General features: G+C 42.6%; 1 protein-coding gene and 1 pseudogene across 1 annotated transcript in view; both read left to right on the top strand.

Moving 5' to 3' along the window:
• Positions 1-24,396, top strand: part of entrep2 (endosomal transmembrane epsin interactor 2) — a 107,733-nt gene that overhangs the window by 52,778 nt on the left and 30,559 nt on the right. Inside the window, exon 2 of the mRNA XM_088993229.1 lies at positions 342-398. Within this exon, the coding sequence (XP_088849355.1) occupies positions 342-398 (57 nt within the window). The remainder of the gene's footprint in view (positions 1-341; positions 399-24,396) is intronic.
• Positions 7,943-9,052, top strand: LOC148900365 (uncharacterized; annotated as a pseudogene).

The raw sequence follows: 24,396 nt of genomic DNA, 5'->3' as shown, positions 1-24,396 counted from the left end.
CTGAAGTCAGCTGGGAATGGCTTCAGCAACATCAGGGCCACATCAGGATGAGTGGTGTTGAAAATGGATGAAAGGATGATGTTCAATGAAAAATTCCACTCGCCCCTCCCTTTTTTAAGGACTTTTGAGAGCATTTAATTTTTATACCACCATAATGTTATACTGCAATATTTTTCCTAATGGTCACGTACCATCAGACTGTGTGTAATAATGTGCAGTAAAACGCCAATGTGAATCAGTTCAACCTTGAATGTACATGACTGCATTCTTCTGGATCTACTCATCCTTTTTGCCCGGATCAATTTGCCCTTTCAACGTCCTTTGTGTACTCTTTCTTCCAGGTTCTTCTCTCTGGGCTTATCGGTGTGGTGTCATGGAAGAGGCCACTCTCACTGGTGGTGAGTTTTATCTGAAAGCCTCAATGCCGCACTTACTCATTTGACATACATATTCACAAAAGGAGAATTTAAGCTTTCCTTGTGGTCACAGTTTCCCACCAAAGGCTGAGAGCAAAACAGTTTGAACGTGGAAATTGTATGTAATTTATATTATTTGATTAAGAACCTGAATACTTGAGAAAATGTGTCCAGAATTGCAATCAAGCCAAAAAATGTGACTTGCTTCTCTAATTCAAAACATTTGTAAATATTTGTTGATGGATGTTAGCAAAAAAAAAAGGAAGATAGGCTGAGACCCCAAAGAAATTGGGCAGTTTTAAGCACTGAGGAAATAAAAGTTTGAGCCTTACCAAAATGATGGAAAGGCCAAAGTCATCAGAAAGAAAGGATATGCTCAGAACACCAAACACAACGTTTCCTTAAAAAGCACTGGAATGGCAAAGTTGTTTTGTTTTGGAAGACGTTTTGACTTCTGATTAACTCATTCACTGCCACTCCCGTATTTATTCGGGAATTGCAAATATGACGTGGAGCGCCATTCCCTATTTTGTTTGAGTTTTGGTTTTTCTTGCTGGGAGAGAGGGTGGGGTCACTGGTCACACATCTGGCAATGTGTTTCCCTCCCAGCATTTGCCTTTTGTAGAGTTGCCCCCATTTCAAGCTCAGATAACTCCAGACCCATATAATCAAGGAATTGGATTGGATTGGATTTGTCTTTATTAGTCTGGTATTATCTCTCCATGAGTCGTCACCGTGGTGGATGGGTTTGTGTGTCCCAATGATCCTAGGAGCTAGGTTGTCTGTGGCTGAAGACCCCATATGAAGAAAAACATAAATGGACTTGGTTTTCCCTTGCCCGGACGCGGGTCACCGGGGCACCTCTCTGGAGCCAGGCCTGGAGATCGGGCTCGTTGGCAAGCGCCTGGTGGCCGGGCTTACACCCATGGGGCCCGGTCGGGCTCAGCCCAAAGAGGAAACGTGGGTCCCCCTTCTCAAGGGCCATGGGAGGGGCCAGAGGGTTCGGATGCATTGTGAGCTGGGCGGCAGCCAAAGGCGGGGACCCTGGCGGTCCGACCCTCGACTGCAGAAGCTAGATCATGGGACGTGGAATGTCACCTCTCTTACAGGAAAGGAGCCCGAGCTGGTGCACAAGGTCGAAAAGTTCCGACTAGACATATTTGGGCTTGCCTCCACACACAGCCTGGGTTCCGGTGCCAGCCCTCTCGAGAGGGGTTGGACTCTCTTCCACTCTGCAGTTGCCCATGGTGAGAGCCGTAGAACAGGTGTCGGCATACTTATTGCCCCCCGGCTCACCGCCTGTATGTTGGGATTCACCCCGGTTCCCTACACCTTTGGGTGGGGGGACAGGTTCTGACTGTTGTCTGTGCATATGCACCAAACAGCAGTTCAGTGTACCCATCCTTTTTGGAGACCTTAGCGACTGTGCTGGAGAGCACTCCCCCTCGGGACTCACTTGTTCTGCTGGGCGATTTCAATGCTCATGTGGGCAATGACAGTGAGACCTGGAGGGACGTGATTGGGAGGAATGGCCCCCCCGATCACAACATGAGTGGTGTTTTGTTATTGGACTTCTGTGCTCAACACGGATTGTCTGTAACAAACACTTTATTCAACATAAGGGTGTCCATATGTGCACGTGGCACCAGGACACTCTTGGTCTCAGTTCGATGATTGACTTTATAGTTGTATCATCGGATTTGTGACCGCATGTTTTGGACACTTGAGTCAAGAGAGGGGCGGAGCTGTCCGTTGGCGGGGGAAGATACCAGTTCGACCTGGAAGAGCCAAACGTGTTGTAAGGGTTTGTTGGGAACGTCTGGCGGAATCCCCTGTCAGAAGGAGTTTCAACTCCCACCTCCGGCAGAACTTTACACATGTCCCGGGGGAGGTGGGGGACATTCAATCCGAATGGACCAAGTTCTGTACCTCCCTTGCGGAGGCGGCAAATTGGAGTTGTGTTGTGGCGGCAACCCCCGTACTCGCTGGTGGACACCAGTAGTAAGGGATGCCGTAAAGCTGAAGAAGGAGTCCTAGCGGGCCTATACGGCCTGTGGGACCCCTGAGACAGCTGACAGGTATCGATTAGCCAAGCGGAATGCAGCCTCGGTGGTCGCCGAGGCAAAAACACGGGCATAACACTGTGTACAGTGAGGATGGGGCGCTGTTGACCTTGACTCGAGACGTCGTGAACCAGTGGGCGGAGTACTTCGAAGACCTCCTGAACTTTACCAACACGCCTTCCTTGGAGGAAGCAGTGTCTGAGGACTCAGAGACTCTCCGATCTCTGTGGCTGAAGTCACCGAGGTGGTTAAAAAGGTCCTCGGTGGCATTGCCCCAGGGGTGGATGAGATCAGACCGGAGTTCCTAATGGCTCTGGATGTTGTGAGGCTGTCCTGGCTGACACGCCTCTGCAACATTGCGTGGTCATCGGGGAGAGTGCCTCTGGATTGGCAGACCGGGGTGGTGGTCCCCCTTTTTGGATTGGATTTGCCTTTATTAGGCTAGTATTAGTCTTTATTAGTTGAGTAGTCACTAATTAACTTTTTTTTTTTACTGATGAACTGCATTGAACGTTTATGTAGTCTTGAAACTCAATATTTTGTGGGTCCTAGATTTTGAGTGAAAATGACAAAAACCTTGCCACTGGAGTGGACACATTTTTGCACGTCTGGCAGTGAATAAGGTAAAAATAAAAAATATCACACAAAAGTTCAGGAGGACAGCTTTTATTTCATCAAGTCTAAGTGAACATTTCGACTGCCAGAGTAAAGGAAAGAATGATACAAAGTGATTTAGAGCTCTCGCATCATGTATCAAGATAAACTCCCCCAAAACACTTTGCCAAACTCAAACCCAATGGAGAAGACACATTTGCAAGATTCATTCGAGATGAGTGTATTCCTTCACATTGAATAAACATTCCAGTATTTGGGACTTTGGGTAAATTATAATAACACAATAAGGGTGGAATGTTTCCATCTTCCACCTTCTTTTTTTGTGGCCAATCGCAATTTAACCGACTGTTGTAATGAATGATTAAATGGTTCAGTCCTTTTGACTCTTCCATTCTTCTATCGGCCAATCACGTCTCAGAAGGTCAATCCAATAAGAGCTTCACATAACACTGTGGTTTCAGTTGACACGTTTTGATGAAAAATCATTGAATGACAAAATGAATCCACATTCCCTTGCCCGTGTGTAATACAGGGCCTTAAGCAGATGAATACTTGTTAGTTCATTGCGTTGTTATTTAATGTATACAGTAAATCGTTTTGTTTAAGGTTAGCAAAGCTTCAAGCCTCGCCATCCAACAATGCTGCCTCAATGCCCTAAATAATCGTATCTTATTTCTGCGGCTTTAGCACAATGTTTTAAACCTCCTAATCTCTGCATCTCTTGCTCTGCCACTTGCTCCTGTTTCTCTCTCTCTCTCTCTCTCTCTCTCTCTCTCTCTCTCTCTCTCTCTCTCTCTCTCTCTCTCTCTCTCTCTATGTGCCTCTCTCTCTTGCTCGTTCGCTTTCTTGCTCGTTCTCTGCAGATTGCCTGTCCTGCTCCCTTTAGTTTGATCACCCATCTAAGCAGATCTTCTCCGCTCACATTTCTATCTCCCTTCCCCCAACTTTCCTTCGCCTTTGTGTAATGTAAGACCAGAGGGAAAAAAATTGATTCATGGCGGAGCAGCGAAAATATGGCATCATTTTGACAGCAAAGAAGATCATTTTAATACACATACTGCATGCATTATCTTTTAGTTCCTAAAAAGCATGACTAATTTTTCAGAATAGTCTGTGTCTTCGTAGGCGGCAGTGTCACTCCTGAGCGTCACTGGGCCTCTCAGGTGATATGTCGTGAGCTTTTTATGAATGTTGCTGGCTGGTAACATTCAGATCTCACAGACAGGATTTCCCTCAAATATGTGAATCATTAAGAACTAAACACCCATTGCTGCATATCATTGCTGCAATTGTTCCCAGTCATTCTTGTTCAAGTAAAGCGGTATGAAGCCCTCCTGTTATCTTTAAATTTTCCTCTAATTGTTCTCCCCTCTTGATATTTAAAACTCCCAAAGATCATACCATTATTTTCAACTTGGCTTATTTATTTATTTTTATATTGTGGTTTAAAGGACAACCGACGTCACTTTTTTGTTTCCTAACTGACATCAGAAAAACGTTTCATAGCATCTAAAATACCCAAAACACGCAGTATGATATTTTTATATGATATTTTTATTCAAATCCAAAACACCACTGGACACTTGGACACTTTAATGACTTAAAGTGTCCAAAATCTGCAAAAAAATTGAGCTGCAAATTGGGCATTTTCAGAAAGTCCCGCCCCCAGTTCGTGACGTCACGCCAAGACGTCTTGCATTGCTGTAGAATCAAAACAATGGCTTCAGATTCAGAGAATATGCTTTCTTGTTACACATCCAGTTACGAATATGATTCAAATAGTTCTGGGAGCAAAGCATACATGTTTGCAATCGATTCAAGAATTTATTCCGTGGCATTTTGAGGCAACATTGGGGGGGAAATGTGAGGATTTAATCAGCCCGTTTCCACAGGCTGATAAATTCCTTATATGGAGCTTGGTGCAACATGACGTTTTCAGACCAAACAAGCACAGCAAAATTCATTGACGTGATGGAAGGACTGCTACAATGTGTCCTTTTTTTTTTCAGTCAGGGGCGTTCCTTCAGTGACGTCACGTACGGACTCGTCACCAACTCAAAAACAAGACTTCCGGAATATTCAGCGCGAGTCTTAAAACGTAAAATATAGCTACACGCGTTGGAATCTTTGTAAAATACGCACAGTAGAAGTCATTTGAAGCCATTTTACAAATTATGGACATAACTTGTCCGGAGTCCTTTGAAACATCCATTGCTGCATATCATTGTCATAAAATAACAAACTGTGAAAATTATTATTATTAAAGCAACATTTTTAATCATGTAAAAATTGTCACGGTTTGCGAGGTGGTGATGGCGGGTTCGGATCCCAAAAAGCAGGCAGGAGGGAGCAGGAGGTTGTTTGACAAATTGTATTAAAATAAAGTCAGCAGGAACAAAATGTAAAACATCAAAATGATCTGAATGGAAAAAAATACAAAGTAGCAACAGAAAACCAAGTGTAAAAGTCCGCCAAGGTTAAACAAACACGTACACAATGCATGCTGCAACCAAGCAGCAAACAAACAATGAATCGGCACCGGATGATCGTGCCAGGTGTCCTTTTAAATGTCATTGATTATAACGACCAGCACCTGCGAGGCTGCCGGCAGGGCTGACGTCGCTACCCGCTGGTCGCCAATCTGATCGGGACGACCAGCTCCTGTGCAGGTGCAGGCGGGGCCGACAGCGCCCCCCGTTGGTCGCCAACCAGATCATGACAGTACCCCCCCTTCAAGGGGCTGCTTCCAGAAGTCCCAACAGTCTCCCAAAAGGTCCACTCGCCAGGGAACGGTCGGTGGAGAGGGCAACCGCTGCCTCTCCAGCATACGACGGGCGGCGGCCTGATGGGAACGGGACTCGGCCTGGGGTGGACGAAGACGCGGCATGGATCGTCGTGGGCGTGAGTGCGATCCCTCTCGCACGTTCACGCGACGGCGCATGGCTCTGCGTGGACGTCGACTGCCAGGCGCAGAATGGCACCCCGTACGGCCGTATGGGACCAGGTCTCGGCCGGACGCCGACGTAGGCGTGAACTGCCCGGCTCCGGGGGAACGAGACGGGTCCAGAGCCGCTCCGGGATCCAGCGGTGAGTGGGGTCTCGGACTGACATTGACGCGGACGTTGCACGGCTCGTCGTGGATGAGACTCAATTCGTCATGCACGACGACAGCGTGGCTGGACGTGGGCGTGCAATGCCAGTCACCCAGTGTCACCCTGGACGGCCACCTGGAAGGAGGTCTCGGCCGGACGTTTACGTGGACGTTGCGGCTCGTCGAGTGACGCAATTCAAACGCGACGAGGCTTGCGCTAACGTGGACGTAGCATTGCCCGGCACAGGGTGGAAATGAGACGGGTCCGATGTACCTGCAGGATCCGATCGTTGGCCGATTCATTCTGTCACGGTTTGCGAGGTGGTGATGGCGGGTTCGGATCCCAAAAAGCAGGCAGGAGGGAGCAGGAGGTTGTTTGACAAATTGTATTAAAATAAAGTCAGCAGGAACAAAATGTAAAACATCAAAATGATCTGAATGGAAAAAAATACAAAGTAGCAACAGAAAACCAAGTGTAAAAGTCCGCCAAGGTTAAACAAACACGTACACAATGCATGCTGCAACCAAGCAGCAAACAAACAATGAATCGGCACCGGATGATCGTGCCAGGTGTCCTTTTAAATGTCATTGATTATAACGACCAGCACCTGCGAGGCTGCCGGCAGGGCTGACGTCGCTACCCGCTGGTCGCCAATCTGATCGGGACGACCAGCACCTGTGCAGGTGCAGGCGGGGCCGACAGCGCCCCCCGTTGGTCGCCAACCAGATCATGACAAAAATGTCATTATTACTAAAATGACGTTTTTAAATTGTAACCATAAGGGGACACAAGCCAGTGTCTTATTGTGCCAGTCCCAAGTCTGGATAAATACAGAGAGTTGATGAGGAAGGGCATCTGACGAAAAACTTTGGCTAAAACAAACATGTGAATCAAACCTCTGAATCGCATACCAGATCAGTCGAGGCCCGTGTTAACAACAACTGCCAACAGCACTGTTGGCATACAGGGTGCCGGTGGAAAATGTATTTGCTGTTGGTCGAAGGAGAGGAGGGAGTGTGCCTGTAGAAAAAGAGAGAAATGGAATGTCAAGAGTATTGGACTGAGAGTAGGGACTTTGAATGTAGGAACAATGACAGTAGAGAGCTGGTTGACATGATGCAGAGAAGGAAGGTAGACATACTGTGTGTCCAGGGGACCATGTGGGAAGGAAGCAAGGCTAGAAACTTAGGGTCAGGGTTCAAGTTGTTCTATCATGGTGAAGGCAGAAAGAGAAATAGAGTTGGGGTTATGTTGAAAGATGAGTTTGTTAGGAATGTCTTAGAAGTGAAAAGAGTGTCAGAGAATGATGAATCTGAAGCTAGAAAATTGAAGGTGTGATGTTAAATGTTAAATGCCCAACAAGTAGGATGTGAGTTGGCGGAGGAGGAGAAATTTTATTTTGACTTTGATGAAGTCATACAGAACATCCTGAGAAGGTAATTGGTGGAGACTTCAATGGACATGTTGGCGCAGGAAACAAAGATGATGATGAGGAGGTAATGGGCAGGTTTGGACTCCAGATGAGGAACGCTGAAGGTTGTGGTTGACTTTGCTAAGAGGATGGAAATGGCTATAGTGAATGCTTTCTTTCAGAAGACACAGGAACATAGGGTGACCTATAAGAGTGGAGGCAGGAGTACACAAGTAGACTACATTTTGCATAGGCGGTGCCATCTGAAGGAAATCAGTGACTGCAAAGTAGTGGTTGGTGAGTGTGTAGTCAGGCAGCATAGGTTGGTGGTGTGTATGTAGGATGATGTTGGTGGTCAGGAAGATAAAGAAACCAAAAGCAGGGCAGAGGACAAAATAGTGGAAGTTGAAAAAGGAAGAGTGCTACATGACTTTTAGGAAGGAGTTGAGACAAGCACTGGGTGGGCCGGAGGTACTTCTAGATGACTGGCAAACTACAGCAAAAGTGATCAGAGAGATAGGTCAGAAATTACTTGGTATATTGACTGGAAGAAAAGTAGATAAGGAGACGTGGTGGTGGAATGAGGAGGAACTGGAGTGGTTAGCAAAAAAAGTGGGGCACAGAGGACACAAGAGAGTAGACAAGAGCACAGTGAAAATGAAGTTGATGCAGGCCTACGATGACTTGTATGCTTGGCTGGACAGCAAGGAAGGACAGACTGATATTTACAGGATGGCCAGACAGAGAGACACAGATGGTAAGGACCTGCAGCAGGTTAGGGTGATTAAGGATAGAGATGGCAATGTATTAACAGGTGCCAGTCGTGTGATGGCAAGATGGAAAGAGTACTTGGAGAATTGATGAATGAGGAAAATGAGAAAGCATAAAAAGTAAAAGACGTGACTGTTGTGGACCAAGACGTAGCAAAGAATAGCAAGGATGAAGTGAGAAGGGCGCTGAAGAGGATGAAAGGTGGAAAGGCACTAGGGCCTGATGATTTACCAATGGAGGTCTGGAAGTGTCTAAGAGAGGTGGCAGTAATGTTCCTGACTGGGTTGTTCAACAAGATCTTCGATGGTGAGAAAATGCCTGACGAATAGAGGCAAAGTGTACTGGTGTCCATTTTTAAGAACAAACGAGATGTGCAAGATTGTTGTAACTACAGAGGAAATAAAGTTGATGAGCCATATAATGAAACTATGGGGAAAAGTTCTTGAAGCAAGATTAAAAGCAGAAGTGAGCATTTGTGAACAACAGTATGGTTTCATGCAAAAAAAAAAGAGTACGACCGATGCAGTGTTTACTTTAAGGATGCTGATAGAGAAGTACATAGAAGGTCAGCGAGAACTGCATTGTGACTTTGCAGATCTGGAGGAAGCGTATGACTATGTGCTTCGAGAAGAACTGTGGTATTGCATGAGGAAATCCGGAGTGACAGAGAAGTACAGTATGTAAGAGCGATGCAGTACAGTATGTCATAGCGATGCAGGACATGTACAATGACTGTTAGACAGACATCTGTGCGGAGTGCTGTTGGTGTGACGGAAGAATTCGAGGTCGAGGTGGGACTTCACCAGGGGTCAGCTCTGAGCCCTTTCTTATTCGCCATGGTGAATGACAGGCTGATAGACGATATTAGACAGGAATCTCCTTGGATGATGGTGTTTGCTGATTATATCGTGATCTGTAGTGAAAGCAAGGTGGAGGAGAAACTACAGAGGTGAAGCTTTGCCTTGGAAAGCAGAGGAATGAAGGTCAGTCTCAGCAAGACGGAATCTATGTGTGTGAATGAGAGGGACCCAAGTGCAAGAGCGAGGTTACAGGGAGAATAGATAAAGAAGGTGGAGGATTTTAAGTACTTGGGGTCAAATGTCCAGAGCAATTGAGAGTGTGGAAAAGAGGTGAAGAGGCATGTTCTGACAGGCTGGAACGGCTGGAGAAAAATGTCAGGTGTGATAGAAGTGTTTCAGCTTGGATGAAAGGAATGGTATATAAAACGGTGGTGAGACCAGCCATGATATTTGGATTGGAGAATTTGCCACTGAGGAAAAAACAGGAAGCAGAGCTGGAGGTAGCAGATGAAGATGTTGAGGTTTTCTTTGGGAGTGACCAGGTTGGATAGGATTAGGAATGAGTCTATCAATGGGCCAACTCATATTAGAGGTTTTGGAGAGAAAATCAGAGAGGCCAGACTGAAATGGTTTGGACATGTCCAGAGGACACAATTTGAAAGGACACTACTTTTCTATTTTCATAACTTTGCAGATGTAAATTAGTAAATTCTCCATTTTGAGATGAATACAAACATTATTTTTTTATATTCTTTATTATGATAAAAAATAAAATGACACAGATGAACCAGGAATTATTCATCAAATGCACTTTTTTTAAAAATGCATTTCCAATTTTATTTTTTCTTCTACTTTCTCCATTGCGAAACTAATAAAGGTTATCTGATCTTATCTTTTTTTCAAAGTTTAGTTTTAATCATCTCTGATAGCCTTGAATCAAACAAAGTCTCCTTTATGTCAGTTTTGTGGTCAAATGAATTTGACAGAACCCTATTGAAAGAACACCTTTTCTTGAAATCCCTTTCACTTGAGATAAGTGCTTTAAGTCGACCGGCAGGGAGTACCACCACCTCTCAATTTTAGCCTTTTTTTACGGTATAGTGGGACATCATATGAGCCCACAGTACCCTCTCTCGTTGTATTTCTCCCTTGCCCTTTGTGAAACACGCCTGTCCTTTGTGAGGCAGTCTCCATCAAGATGTGTGAGTCGCTAACGAAATAATTCTTAAAAGCGACTCTTTGAAGTGAACGATGAGTGCAAAGACGTCCTCATTGTTCACTTCAATAGAGCCTGCCATGATTGTCAAAGTGGCGACAGTTCCAGCACACAGAAGAGGGAGAGAGAACAGAAAGAAACTGAGCAGTGAGAGACAACACCATCACACTCGTAAGGAATCTGTACCAACATTAGGGGTAGCATAGATGTTCTTGTGCGCTGAGTATGTGCAAGAGGTGCGCGATTGCGCACGCACGCAGCTTAGAGGGAACATTGGTAGCATGAAAATGAGCTGTCATAATTTAATTGACACTACATAGGGAGCAGTAGAGAATTTTAAATTTCACAGCAGCAAAGTGTTGAAAGTAAGAGGAAAGGAAAGGAAGAAGTATAAAAACAAAATACAGGCTGTGTAGGTAGCAACTCTCATGGCGCCAAGAAAATTACAAATAATGTGACAACACAGACAGCCATTTAATCGTAAGCACTTTCTGCACCCTCTTTGTTGTATGCAGCAGTTTTAGATGAAAGTTGAGAGGATCAAAGCATCCTTTTTACCAGTGGATCAGGGGTGTCATGGTAAAATGTGCACGTCTGCTCCAAGCTAAATCTTACTCTTTAAATAAATATTTTTTTAAATAATTAAACATGTTTTAAAAAATTAAATAAATAATTCTTTAAAGCAGACCTAAATTTAAAGTTTAAAGTTTCTCATGACCAATGTTAACGATGTATGGTTATGGTTGGTCAAGTTATGTGGGTGCTTTTTTTGTCATTTTTGTTTTGATTTAGCTTTTGTTATGGATTAGCGCACCTATTGAAATGATTATCAGTGTGTTATTACGTTGACCTATTTTCTATGATGATTATTCGGTTCGCGGCCCGGTAGTCGAGTGGTTAGCACACCGGCTTCACAGTGCAGAGGTCGCTGGTTCGCGTCCCGGTCCGGCCTCCCTGTGTGGAGTTTGCATGTTCTCCCTGGACCCGCGTGGGTTTTCTCTGGGTCCTCCGGTTTCCTCCCACACTCCAAAAACATGCATGGCAGGCAGATTGACCACTCCAAATTGTCCCTAGGTGTGAATGTGAGAGTGACTGTTGTATGTCTTTGTGTGGCCTGCGATTGGCTGGCAACCAATTCAGGGTGTCCCCCGCCTCGTGCCCGAAGACAGCTGAGATAGGCTCCAGCACCCCCCGCGACCCTAATGAGAAATAAGATGTATGGAAAATGAGATGAGATGAGATTATTCGGTTCCTGGACATTGGAAACTGGCCTCTCCCAAATGATTTGGGGTAAAAAGGCAAATTGAACCTGCAGTGCCTCCAGAGCGCTTTTTTTGTCCAATAAAGAATGAAGGAAATTGAATCCATGACTGTTTGACTTCCGTTGGAATCCTTTAATCAAAGACTGTCGGTGTCCAACCTTCTAAATGTCTGTGACTGCTGAGACAGCATCCCTGTTTGCTTCTCACATAATCTCACAGGAAATGAGATGCAGCTGACTGTTTCCAAATCACTCCATTCTTTTTTGTTTAAATTCACGTAGTCCGCACTGTATTGAGTCTTCATGTCCTTAACGTTAGACAACAGAGCTGTAATCAAACCATCAGGCGTTTTTGTACATGTGCAAACTGAGCCCATCCAGCTTCCCTGGAAATCAGGTGAACAAACAACTAAATAAGTGTCTGCCATTAATCATATCCGTGGAGGCGCAAAAGTTGGTAGACTGTTGTAGGAGTTATACAGAGTTCTTGAATATTTATCTCCTTGAGTAAATAATTTTGACATTTCTTCTCAGATAACCATGGCAAGTATTTTTTTCAGGAGAATAATACAACAGAACTGAATAATAGCGCCTGCTGAAAAGCTTTGATGGGGACATTTTATTGGTTACCTCACAAGTTTTTTTCAAGAAAGAAATGATCCAAGACGGGAAAGCAATAAATAATTATGTCCAACTCTTACAGCAGTACACCTACTTTTGCACTCCCATTAAATCACAAAACCGAACTGCACACACACTCACAGGCACACACGCACACATACACACACACGTGCATAAAACATGTGCTCAACAAAGCAGTAATAAGATTGTAAAAGACACAATATTAGTCTACAGCAGAAAAGTTGAAGTAAACATTATTTAATCGAAAGTCAACCTTAATCCCGACAGGATTCACTTACCACTCTGGATGGTGTGAATAGTTGTGAGTCTCTAGATGTGCCCCAAGATGAACGAGCTTTCACCCAAAGTCAGCTGGGATGGGCTCAAACTTCAGTCAGCTACGTCGTTTAGAAAATGGATGGATAAATAGTATACAGGTAGCCATGAAAACATTTTACAATATTAATTGATACGCTTGATACTTCCATGTAAGGCTACAATAAATCAGTAGAGCAAATATTGTCACATTGAAGAACTTTAGGACTGCAATTGATCAATTCTTCAATACTAGATTCATCTGTTGATTGGGAAAAAAAATCACTATCCACTTTTTTGTATAAACAACCGTGAACCATATATATATATATATATATATATATATATATATATATATATATATATATATACAGTAAAGTCTCGTTATATCGATATTCAAGGGAGTCCGAAAAAATATCGATATAACAGGGACTATCGATATATCCGACCCTGTTTGCATGTAGTTTTCTCCGTGCGTGCATAGAAATAGTATCGATATAACCGGGACTATCGATATATCCGATATCGATATAACGAGACTTTACTGTATGTATATATATATATATATATATATATATATATATATATATATATATATATATATATATATATATATATATATATATATATATATATATATATATATATATATATATAAAGTCTCGTTATATTGATATTCGATATAACGATATGTTATCCATATAAAATATATATATATATATATATAGTACAAGGTACTTGGTATAGCAAGTACCTTGGTATACCACAGGCCAATGGCAACCTCGAACTAGCAACAAGGAAAGTGGCTACGACCAAATACCTCCAGCGGGTGAGACAAGTCCTCAGAAGCCAGCTCAATGGCAAGAACAAGACCCGGGCAATAAACAGCTATGCCCTGCCAGTGATCAGATACCCTGCAGGAATAATAAGGTGGCCAAAGGAAGAGATTCAGACCACGGATGTTAAGACCCTAAAACTCCTCACCATGCATGGAGGGTTCCATCCCAAGTCCAGCACCCTGAGACTGTACACAAGCCGTAAGGAAGGAGGCCGGGGACTAGTGAGTGTGAGAGCCACTGTCCAGGATGAAACATCCAAGCTCCATGAATACATCAAAGAGACAATGGGGAACAGAGGATGAGGTGCTGGATGAGGGACAATCATGGGAGGAAAAGCCCCTACACGGGATGTACCACCGAACAATAGCAGAAGTGGCTGATCTCAAGAAGTCCTATCAGTGGCTAGAGAGGGCTTGCCTAAAGGACATCACAGAGGCACTCATAGTGGCTGCTCAAGAGCAGGCCCTGAACACCAGCGCCATCGAGGCAGGGATATACCACACCAGACAAGACTCAAGGTGTAGGTTGTGCAAAGAGGCACCCGAGACAATCCAACACATAACTGCAGGGTGTAAGATGCTGGCAGGGAAAGCCTACATGGAGTGCCATAACCAGGTGGCTGGCATAGTCTACCGAAACATCTGTGCGGAGTATGGACTGGAAACCCCAAGGTCAAAATGGGAAACACCTCCCAAGGTAGTAGAGAATGACCGAGCAAAGATCCTGTGGGACTTCCAGATACAGACTGACAAGATGGTAATGGCCAACCAACCAGATATCGTGCTCATAGATAAAGGGGAAAGGAAAGCCGTTGTCGTGGATGTAGCGGTCCCGAGTGATGGAAACATCAGAAAGAAGGAACATGAGAAAATCGAGAAATACCAAGGGCTCAGAGAGGAGCTGGAGAGAGCCTGGAAGGTGAAAGAGGAGAGGATCAAAGCGTCTTTCTACCAGTGGATCAGGGACATCATGATGGAACGTGCACGTCGACTAAAATTATGTATATATATATATATATATATATATATATATATATATATATATATATGTAAGCACCCTGATCCTGACACCCTGTTGCAAGCCAATCGCGGGGCACACAGAAACAAACAACCATCCACACTCACACGCACACATACGGACAATTTAGAGTGTTCAATCTGCCTGCTGTGCATGTTTTTGAAATGTGGGAGGAAACCAGAGAACCTGGAGAAAACCTGCGCGGACCAGGGGGTAGCATGTAAACGCCTCACAGTGAGGAAAGAGCTGGAATTAAACCTGAAAACTCTGCACTGTGAGGTCATTGCATTAACCAATTGACTACCGGGCTTCTTAATATATAAATATCTAAAAGTTTTCCAAATATAAGGCACACCACATTATAAGGCACTACAGTAAAGGCTGGGGTTACACACTACGACTTCTGCAGGGGGGAAATGGAGTCTGTGGCTGCTGACAGTAGTTGAGAGACCTGTTGTGGCTCAATATTACTTCACATGTAAGGCGCACCTGCGTATAAGACGCGGGGTCGCCTTTTGAATAAAATCAAGGCTTTTGGGTGCGCCTTATACACGAAAAAAAAAACGTACTTTATAGTAGTAGTATGAGCAATACAAATAATTTGACATTAACCACAACTGCTACGTTGGTAGTGGTGTGACATAATTGTCAGAGTTTTATTTGTAAGAGGCATTTATTGTATTTTCATTTGAAAATGTACATCAAATTTGAAAGTTGACACATTTTTTGATTAAGCCATTATGCCAGGGGTGGGCAAACGTTTTGACTCGCGGGCCGCATTGGGTTCTAAGATTTGACAGAGGGGCCGGGTCCGGAGCATTTGGAGGGAGTGTTTGGGCGGGAAATACTAAACCTAAAGCATTAAAGTTCAACCGACGCCTCCGGACAAGTTATGTCCATAATTTGTAAAATCACTTCAAATGACTTCGACTGAGCGTATTTTACAAACATTCCACAGCATATAGCTATAGTTTACGTTTTAAGACTTGCGCTGAATATTCATGAAGTCTTGTTTTCGAGTTGATGACGATCCCCATGTGACGTCACGTTTGGACCGCCCCTGACCGAGAAAGCGACACACAATGCATTTTGCGGTACTTTGTTTAGTCTGAAAACTTCGTGTTGATCCGTGTTTATGGCGAAATTAGAAGGAAAACACATAAATAACGCAATGGTGAATCGTGTGTTGCACCAAGACAACTATTTGGTATTCGCTGACACAAATTCCCAGCTGACAAATCAGCCCATTTCCAATGGAGCTTGGGCACCATCTTCTGCATTTTCTGGGTGCTACATTGCTGTCATTGACGGCTCGAATTGATATGGGAGGACACCTTTAATCAATTGCATGTATGCTTTCGTCTTCAGAACTATTTGAATCATATTCATAACTGGATGAGTAAAGAGAAAGCATCTTCTCCGAATCTGAAGCCATTGTTTTGATTCTCGAGCAAGGCAAGACGTCTTGGCGTGACGTCACGAACAAGGGGGAACAAAGCATCCATTTCAGCAGTGGATCAGGGACGTCATGGTGGAATTTGCACGTCTACTACATGCTAAATGTTGAAAGCAAACACGAAGCTGTAGCAACAAATGGATGAACATAACCATGAAATGATGATTTAATTAACAATTTTAAGCAGGAAGAGAAATATTTTTTTTTTTACTCTGTTGCATGATTGACACCTGCTTTTGAAGAAAAGCAGGTGTCAATATGATGACTCAACGTTATAAACAAAACAGTGTTTGGTATTTTCAAAGACAAAATGTATATCCTCTAAAGAATTGAACAGAAGCAGCATAAACAAACTAAATTGATTCATTTGTATTCCAAGCAAAGCTACTTTCCTTGTTGAAAGTCTACACTGCGCCTACTGGTTTGTATTTACACATGGGCACAGTAGCATTGCTATAAAAACAAACGTAATAGTGGAATATGCGCAGGAATGTATGTTGTTGTATCATATCTGATTTGTACTTTAGGTGTAAAATGTTACACACACACTTGCACACCGAAATGTTATTTTCTTAGCATAGAAAATAGTGTAGGATTCACCCAGACTTTTTTTTGGTCACCTACTTGCCAGAGTGAGGAAAAACATGGCCGAGTGGCCATTTTTAGTTTCTATTTGTATTTGTACTATTTTCACTCATCCTGACACAAAAAAAAAACATTTCTTCTTTATTGAGGGACTCTGCCACTAAACTATCAAATCAGAATAGTAATGTTCTCTTGTGGTGGGTACATTCCACTAAGGGAGAGCGATGTACATGTAAACATGCATTATGGATTGTTTCACTGACTCAGAGGCTCTGGTAATCTTAACTTTGTGATGTATTTTCAACTTGAATGTTTTTTAATAGACTCCATAAGAGGAAGCTCTCTTCTCTCTGCGGAATAGAGTCAGCTTATACCTTGTCCAGTGCATGAATGGTGATAGTTTTCTTTGGCATTACATGATTCTTGGCATGGGTGATCAAAATATTTATTTTGGTTTGTTTGATACCGACGTCAGGGTACACAAATGTCGGTCACAACAGTGCCTCACAACAGTGCCTTGTAGCCTATTTTTAATTGTTTTGACATGTACTAGCCTGTGTAGTAGGACTCAATACAACTGGTTGTGAAGCGAATGATTCGTCCGCTTCATAACCATGACAACAAAAGTCAGAATGGCAGAATTTGTATTCGTCTTGCTGCATAGTGTGACTTTTCCTACGCCGTCCTTGAATTGTGTTTGTTTTACCTGTCACTTAATATTTGTCATATTTAATGTACAGGTATTTATTTTTATCACAATGCAGAGATGCAGGGTTCATCTGTGAGGTTTTTCTAAGTAACAGTGTTTATTTGACTACTTTAAATAAATCCCACTTGAAACATAAACCCTGGTGACAGTTAATTTACAGTGGATTGATGGTACCTTTCGTAGAGGTCTCCATGAACTTAGGAGGTTGTGAAGCATTTCGTTCTACCTCCTGTTGCTTCACTTCTCTGGCGAGAACGTCATGCTTTGTGTGCGTACGTGTCACATAACAGACTAGTTACTAAGTAAAAAAAAATCACATTGGGCATCATGCCCTGCAGTATTTCCATGATCATCAGTGATTCCTTATCATTATGTATCTTCCACATACAGTACCTCGTGTGAAAGTCGGGCTAAAGTGTCACAGAGTGAGACTGAGGCCATGGAAACATTTTAGCTCACCATAATGCCTCGTGAAGGATGTCTTCCCCTGAGGCACAAGAAGCAGGAAACGTGGCCCCATATTATTTTCTAATTAGAATATGAATTAGCTAGACCTCCTTATCTGACAGCTCCAAGAAGCAAGAGCAACATGATCTAGGCTTCTCGAGAGAAAAAAAAACTGTTAGAGCTTACATACGTTTTCCTTAAGACCAAGAAAAAGCCAAAACATTTTTCGACTACCATGTTGTGTGATTCTGAGGTGTGACAAAGTTCTTTCGAACAATCAGTCTCATTCCAGCATCCCCCTCCCCTTCTTGTTTGTGCTCATCATAGCTCGGCGGCTGATTAAAAAATCAGGTAGAGGCTAATCAACTGCTGACCTTTTGGGTGATCCTGTCTCTCATGGTGTGTTCTAATCAAAATTCATGAGCTCTGGTCACGGCTCCAAGCTCCCTTTTAATTATTTGTTTTCATCAAATTAACAATATTGTAAGTGGTACACTGTTACATGGGACACCATTGTCATTTTTCCCCCCAAAGGATGTCTTCAAAATCCATCACACTCTGTAGGGATGCAGTCTGACAAGCTGTCAACATAGCTTCACGTCAAATCCTATGCGCTCAATCTAAAGATGTTTTCTATTTGCCTCCCTTCTGTCACGCAAATGCTAAAACCGATCTGGGGCCCAGTACAAGTCTTGAGCAAAAGACCGTTCAACTGCATATGGGTGGAGTTTTCTTTCATTTGGTGCTAGCACATTTACACAGAGGCGTTTGCGCAGTTGTGGGAGGAAACATAGTCGACGACTGGCCAATTAAATTGGCTCCCCTAGTTCTTGTTAAATTCAATGCAGAAATACCAGTGAGCTTCTGGCTATATGAAGAAAGTAAATAGCAAGCTCGTTCCACCCTGTTTGCAGCTCCAGCATAGCGACTTGTATCATATTTTCTTGTGTATAAGGCACACCCAAATGCTTTGATTTTCTTCCAAAGATTACTCTGCGCCTTATGCGGAGGTATGCCTTACGTATATGTGAAGTAATATTTAGCCACAACAGGTCTCGCAACTACTGTCAGCAACCACCTACTCCCTTAACCCTCCCGTAGAAGTAGTGCATAACCCCAGTCTCTACTGTAGCGCCATATAAGATGGTGTGCTTTATATTTGGAAAACTTTTATATATTCATATACAGTGATACCTCAGCTTACAAACTTAATTGGTTCCCAAAAAGTGTGTGTAGGGCAAAAGGTTTGTCTGCTAAACATTTTTTTCCCAAAAGAAACCATTAAAATAAGAATAATCTGTTCCCAAGTCCACATAAAACATCATTTTCTACTAAATAAGCCTTAAAGCACAACGGACACCTTCCGACAAGTTGCGTCCATAATTTGTAAAATCACTTCAAATGACTTCTACTGAGCGCATTTTACAAAGATTCCACCGCATATAGCTATATTTTACGTTTAAAAATTCGCTCTGAATATTCATGAAGTCTTGTTTTCCAGTTGATACGGATGCCGGAAGTGACATCGCGGAGGGAACTGCCCTGACCGAGAAAGCGATATACAGTGCATTTTTGGGTACTTTGTTTCGAGTGAAAACACTGTGTTAATCGCGAAATTAGAAGGAAAGCTACATAAAAAAATGAGATGGTGAATCGTTGTGTGGCAGCCAATTGCGCTAACACGCATAAAGAAGGTGTAAGTTTACACAAATTCCCAGCGGGCAAACGAGCCATTTCCAACGGACCAGAGCAGTAGAGCACCAGCCGAAGGCTAAGGAGCAGCCAACCGGAGTTAGCGAGTCCCCGCTTGGATAATCGCTGTTATCCTCTCAGCCTGACAATGGGTCGAAAATTGCTTCCAGTGGTGATAGAGTACAATCACCATATTAGTGGAGCAAACCAATTGGACAAACATCCAGCTGCTGTTAGCTTGTAGCCGTAGACCAGCCAAAGGACAACTAGGAGCTAACCGGAATTAGCGATGTATAACCTCTGTCATCTTCTCGTGTTGTTTCTGCTCCTCTCGAGGCTGAACATCCAGCTCGTAAATTATTTTGTTGAACATATATAAGTACAATGGAGCTCTTCTAAACCAAAGATGATGACTTTCATTAAAACGGGGACCGCACTGTTCGGTGTAGCCAAAAGGACGCTTCGTTGACAGGCAAACCTGGTATGTATCATTCCGACAATCAGTCTTCTTTGAATCGAACACAAATGCCTTTCTTGACCCCGTGATTAGATTCTCGATTTGATGTGAATTGCGATTCACTACAACTTTTCTCATTATGAACTCCATTGTATAGAAGGTCATGCATACGTAAATTCGTAACTTTTCATCTTGAAAGTTTCAGCAACTTTTTGCATGCACAACCATTAAACAATCTGCATTGATGTTGACATCTTGTATCTTATTTGTTATTCATGTCCTTATATGCCAGATATCACCGAAGTTGATGTTATATTGCTTATTTACGTAGCTTCATATATGCTTCATATGTCGTGTCCTTCACTAGTTTCGTTGCTTGCATACACGGCTCGAATTGATACGGAAGGACTTCTTTAATCGATCGCAAACACTTATGCTTTCCTCTTCAGCACTATTTGAATCATATTCATAACTGGATGAGTAACAAGAAAGGATCTTCTCTGAAGCCATTGTTTTGATTCTGGACCAAGTCAGTTTGTGAAGGAGTTTCCTGACGAGATGTCACAAACATGGGGGCGGGACTTTCTGAATCTCCAGTTTTGAGCTCATTAGTGGCAGTTTTGGGCAACTTTTAGTAATTTTTATTCGTGTTTTGCGTTTGACTAGTATAGCTTGACTTAGTTATCGTTAAACATAACATCGCCACTCTGTCACAAAACACCATATTTTCAGAGACGATATTCACTATTTCAAGAAAGTTAGCTTTCTCTTTTTTTCGCTATTATTGGTCTTCTCTTTTTCTTTTAAATAAGAAGTCATCACCTGCACCATATCATAGTTTTGTACCCCCTTTTTACGTAATTATGTAATGATGTGTTCTGTTACACTCATAGTCTGAAGGTGACTCATTAGATTCTGTATTGATCATGAGATGTGATGAGATATCCTTTATTTGTCTCACATTGGGAAAATTCCCAATTCACAGGAGCAAAGTTAGGAAAGGAAAAAGAAAAAGTACAGAGAGGAGCTACGGTAACCGCAGCCACTTTTGCGGCACCATCTTGAAGTCAAAATTAATAATAATGACACAACACAAAAGGCACATACAGTCAGTCATTCAATCTTCAGCACTTTTGTTGTTGTATGAAACAGTTATGGATGAAAGAGGAGACAATCATGTCTATCAACATGTGCAACATATGAATTAGCATGTTTCTACTTTAATTTATTAATTCCTTCATTCATTCAAACTAGGGCGCGGAAAATCCTACTGGACCCTCCGCACCCTGCCCACCACCTTTTCCAGCTACTCCCCTTAGGCAGGCGCTACCGATCCATGCGCACCAAATCCAGCAGACATTTAAACAGCTTCTTCCCCCAAGCCATTAACTCTTTGAACTCTTTCAACAGTAGCCAAAATGGAACTGTATAGTGCCACTTAGCAGTGTTTTTTTTTTTTTGACAATGATACTAGTGCAGCGTGTACTACCGGAAACAAATTCCTTGTGTGTTCTACATACTTGGCAATAAAGATGATTCTGATTCTGATTCTGATTCATTTTCCAAACCGCTTTAACCTCACTATGGTCGATTTTATCTACTTAACAAAAAAAATTCCCCTCATTTCAATTGTTCTGTGCTGCGGTAATAACGCTTTTCCCTAGAAGGATTAGTGAGTCTGAAGAGGTTGTGTTGGTCAGGAAGCTGTCCCTTCGGTTATGTCGCTGGGAGTGTGATTCAACATCAAGTGTGTTGATTTGAGCTTTAGGTCACTCGACTCTGTTTAATAGCAATACTGGTGACGATGTCCGAACACTCACATTCCCCAGCCCCCAGATAAATAAAAACTGTATACCCCACGGCCCTCAACTAGGGAGAGTAAATGAAGAAGAAAGTTTACAATTATCAGGAGAACGAGGACAGCCGGCTGTGGCAGTGTTTTGTGTTTTCTTGACTGTTTTTTGCTTTAATTGCATACTGCACTAATTAAATTGTGCTCAATTATCATGAGCTGTCCTAAGAGTATATTTATGACAAATGTTCTGGACCTGTGCAGCCCAAGGACCAATGTATATAGTGCATATGCAGAGGATTACCGGATCGCAGCGATGCAATACATTGAGTTGAAGTAAAACGTTACTCATGTCTCTGGAGGACAAGAGATAATTAGAAAGAAATGAGTGCCGTCACAGTGTTGCTGCAGACTAACAACTGATTTGCCAAGCTTTATGAGGGCACTGATGTGCTCCCGTTCAAAAGTGTAACCTCATAATCGGACACACCGGAGTTCAACTTAACTTTGGAAAAATTAAACACTAGCAAATGTAAGGTGTACATCTTCTGATCTGAATGAAACATTTTCAAACATCCATTTAGGTATATTATTTAGCCTTAATGCTCATATTATGTTAAGGGGTCCGTTTTGACCGTTTCCATTTTTGTGTTGACTAAAGCGCTTGATATCCTTTCCTTTTCCTTTCTTCAAAACAGTTCTAAAATATCCCAATGGGATAGAAAATATGATGTCTCTCTTTTCAAGTATGTTTATAACATCTCAGAAACAGTTGTTGCTTATGTCACCTATTACTTGACTGCTTTGTGTAGATTTTTACATCCGGGTAAAAATGACCAAGAACATAAAGTGATTTTGTTCTGTTACACTCATAGTCTGAAGGTGACTCATTAGATTCTGTATTGATCATGAGATGTAATGAGTTGAGATAACATGTGATGGTTAATGAAGTTAGATTATCAAAATTTCAGAACCATACATGAAGATGATGCCAGAGCGAATGGGGCAATCAGGCCAGTCAAAGACCATAATCAGGACAATACAAGTAATTGGATTGGATTTGCCTTTATTAGTCTCGCAGTGGAGAAATTTACATTTCACAGCAGCAAAGTGATGAAAGAAATGAAAGTAGAAAAGCAAAACACAGGAGCTGCTGGAAAGGCAGCCACTCTCGTGGCGCCGTCTTGAAGTCAAAAGAACAAAAAAACACGAAATAACAAATAACAAATAACATGACAACACAAAGACACAGAGAGACATTCATTCTTAAGCACTTTCTGTACCCTCTTTGTTACATGAAGCAGTTCCAGATGAAAGAGGAGAGGATCAAAGCGTCTCTTCACTAGTGCATCAGGGACATCATGGTGGAATGTGCACGTCGACTACAAGCTAAATGTTGAAAGCAAAGCTGTAGCATCCATTGACGAAAAGAGATCGGCTCACATCTCCTGTCCCCCATAAATCAGCTTCAATTCCATCCCGCGACAGTTCCATATACGCATCGGCGCTCTGCGCTGACACTCCTTCCATTTTATCGCGGGCTCCTCAAGCCATGTATCCATCCAGCCGCAGACTGTCCAACAGCACCGACCTTCCACTGAACAAAGGAGGGCTGTGAAGATGCTGCCCATTACAGGCGCAAAAAAAACACAATGGCCCCTGTGGTGTCCAGCGATGACAGTCGAATGGCACCGACATTCCTCCCTTTCAAAAACAGTACTGGCATATTCATGCTGCCGAAAAGGCGCAACCGCTCAGCACAGTCTCCTTGATGAATGTCGTGGTCAAAAATGCTGTAAAACAATCCGTATCTGTTCCACACGACGCACAACAACACAAAGTGACAAAAGAAAACACAAAAACAAGACAAAAACAACAAAAAAAGCAAGGCTCATCAGAGCACTTGCTGACGGCTGCCTACTCGGGCGCCATCTTGGACTCCAGTGTCGCCTCAGGGAATAGTCCTCAGCTCCCGCCAACCTTAGTGCAGGGACTCTCTCTCTCTCTCTCTCTCTCTCTCTCTCTCTCTCTCTCTCTCTCTCACACTCTTTATATATATATATATATATATATATATATATATCCTCCCCCATAGCGCACACTTTTAACTACACCTGTTGGCTCGTATTCAGCCAAAACAAACATGCAGATCAAACCTCTAAAGATGGAGGACACTGATTTGCTGTGGCGACCCCGTCAAGGGAAAAGCCGAAAGGAAAAGAATATATATATATATATATATATATATATATATATATATATATATATATATATATATATATATATATTATTTTATTTTTTTTCGTTCGCTAACGAAGCCTCTTGGATGAGAAGCGAAACGCCCGACACCTACAAAGAAGTACAGATGACGGCTGAAGAAACCGTTTCATCGATGTACCACTCCTGTATGACTGAGAGCTTACACAGACGTATGAGATGGTCAATAAATAGTTCTGTAGGAAGTGTACTCCCCAGGTCATAGCCTTATTTATATATGTTGATATTTTACTCTTTTTTTCCATTACAACATGAAATCATTGACATTATCAACGGCTTTTTCTGATGTAAATAAACAGCAGTGAAACATGAGCTTACGTCAGAGCCCAATGGGCTTGCAGCAAGGAAAACAGATCTCCTTTTAACATGAATACAATTGTCTATTTTTTTGTTGTTGCAGACTTCTACCAACCTATTTTTTGAGATGGGATTTAAACCTGGACTTTCTGAAACGACTAAAATTCCTCCTCAATCCATGTCGCAAACCATACAAATTTACACACCATAATTAAAAATTTCAATACCTATCCCTCTAAATCCAAAA

The sequence above is a fragment of the Hippocampus bargibanti genome, linkage group LG03 (assembly GCF_051943395.1).
Source record: "Hippocampus bargibanti isolate YZ-2025 linkage group LG03, ASM5194339v1, whole genome shotgun sequence".
Classification (NCBI taxonomy): Eukaryota; Metazoa; Chordata; class Actinopteri; order Syngnathiformes; family Syngnathidae; genus Hippocampus; species Hippocampus bargibanti.
The sequence above is the reverse complement of the archived record's forward strand: the minus strand, read 5'-3'. Positions and strand labels throughout refer to the sequence as shown.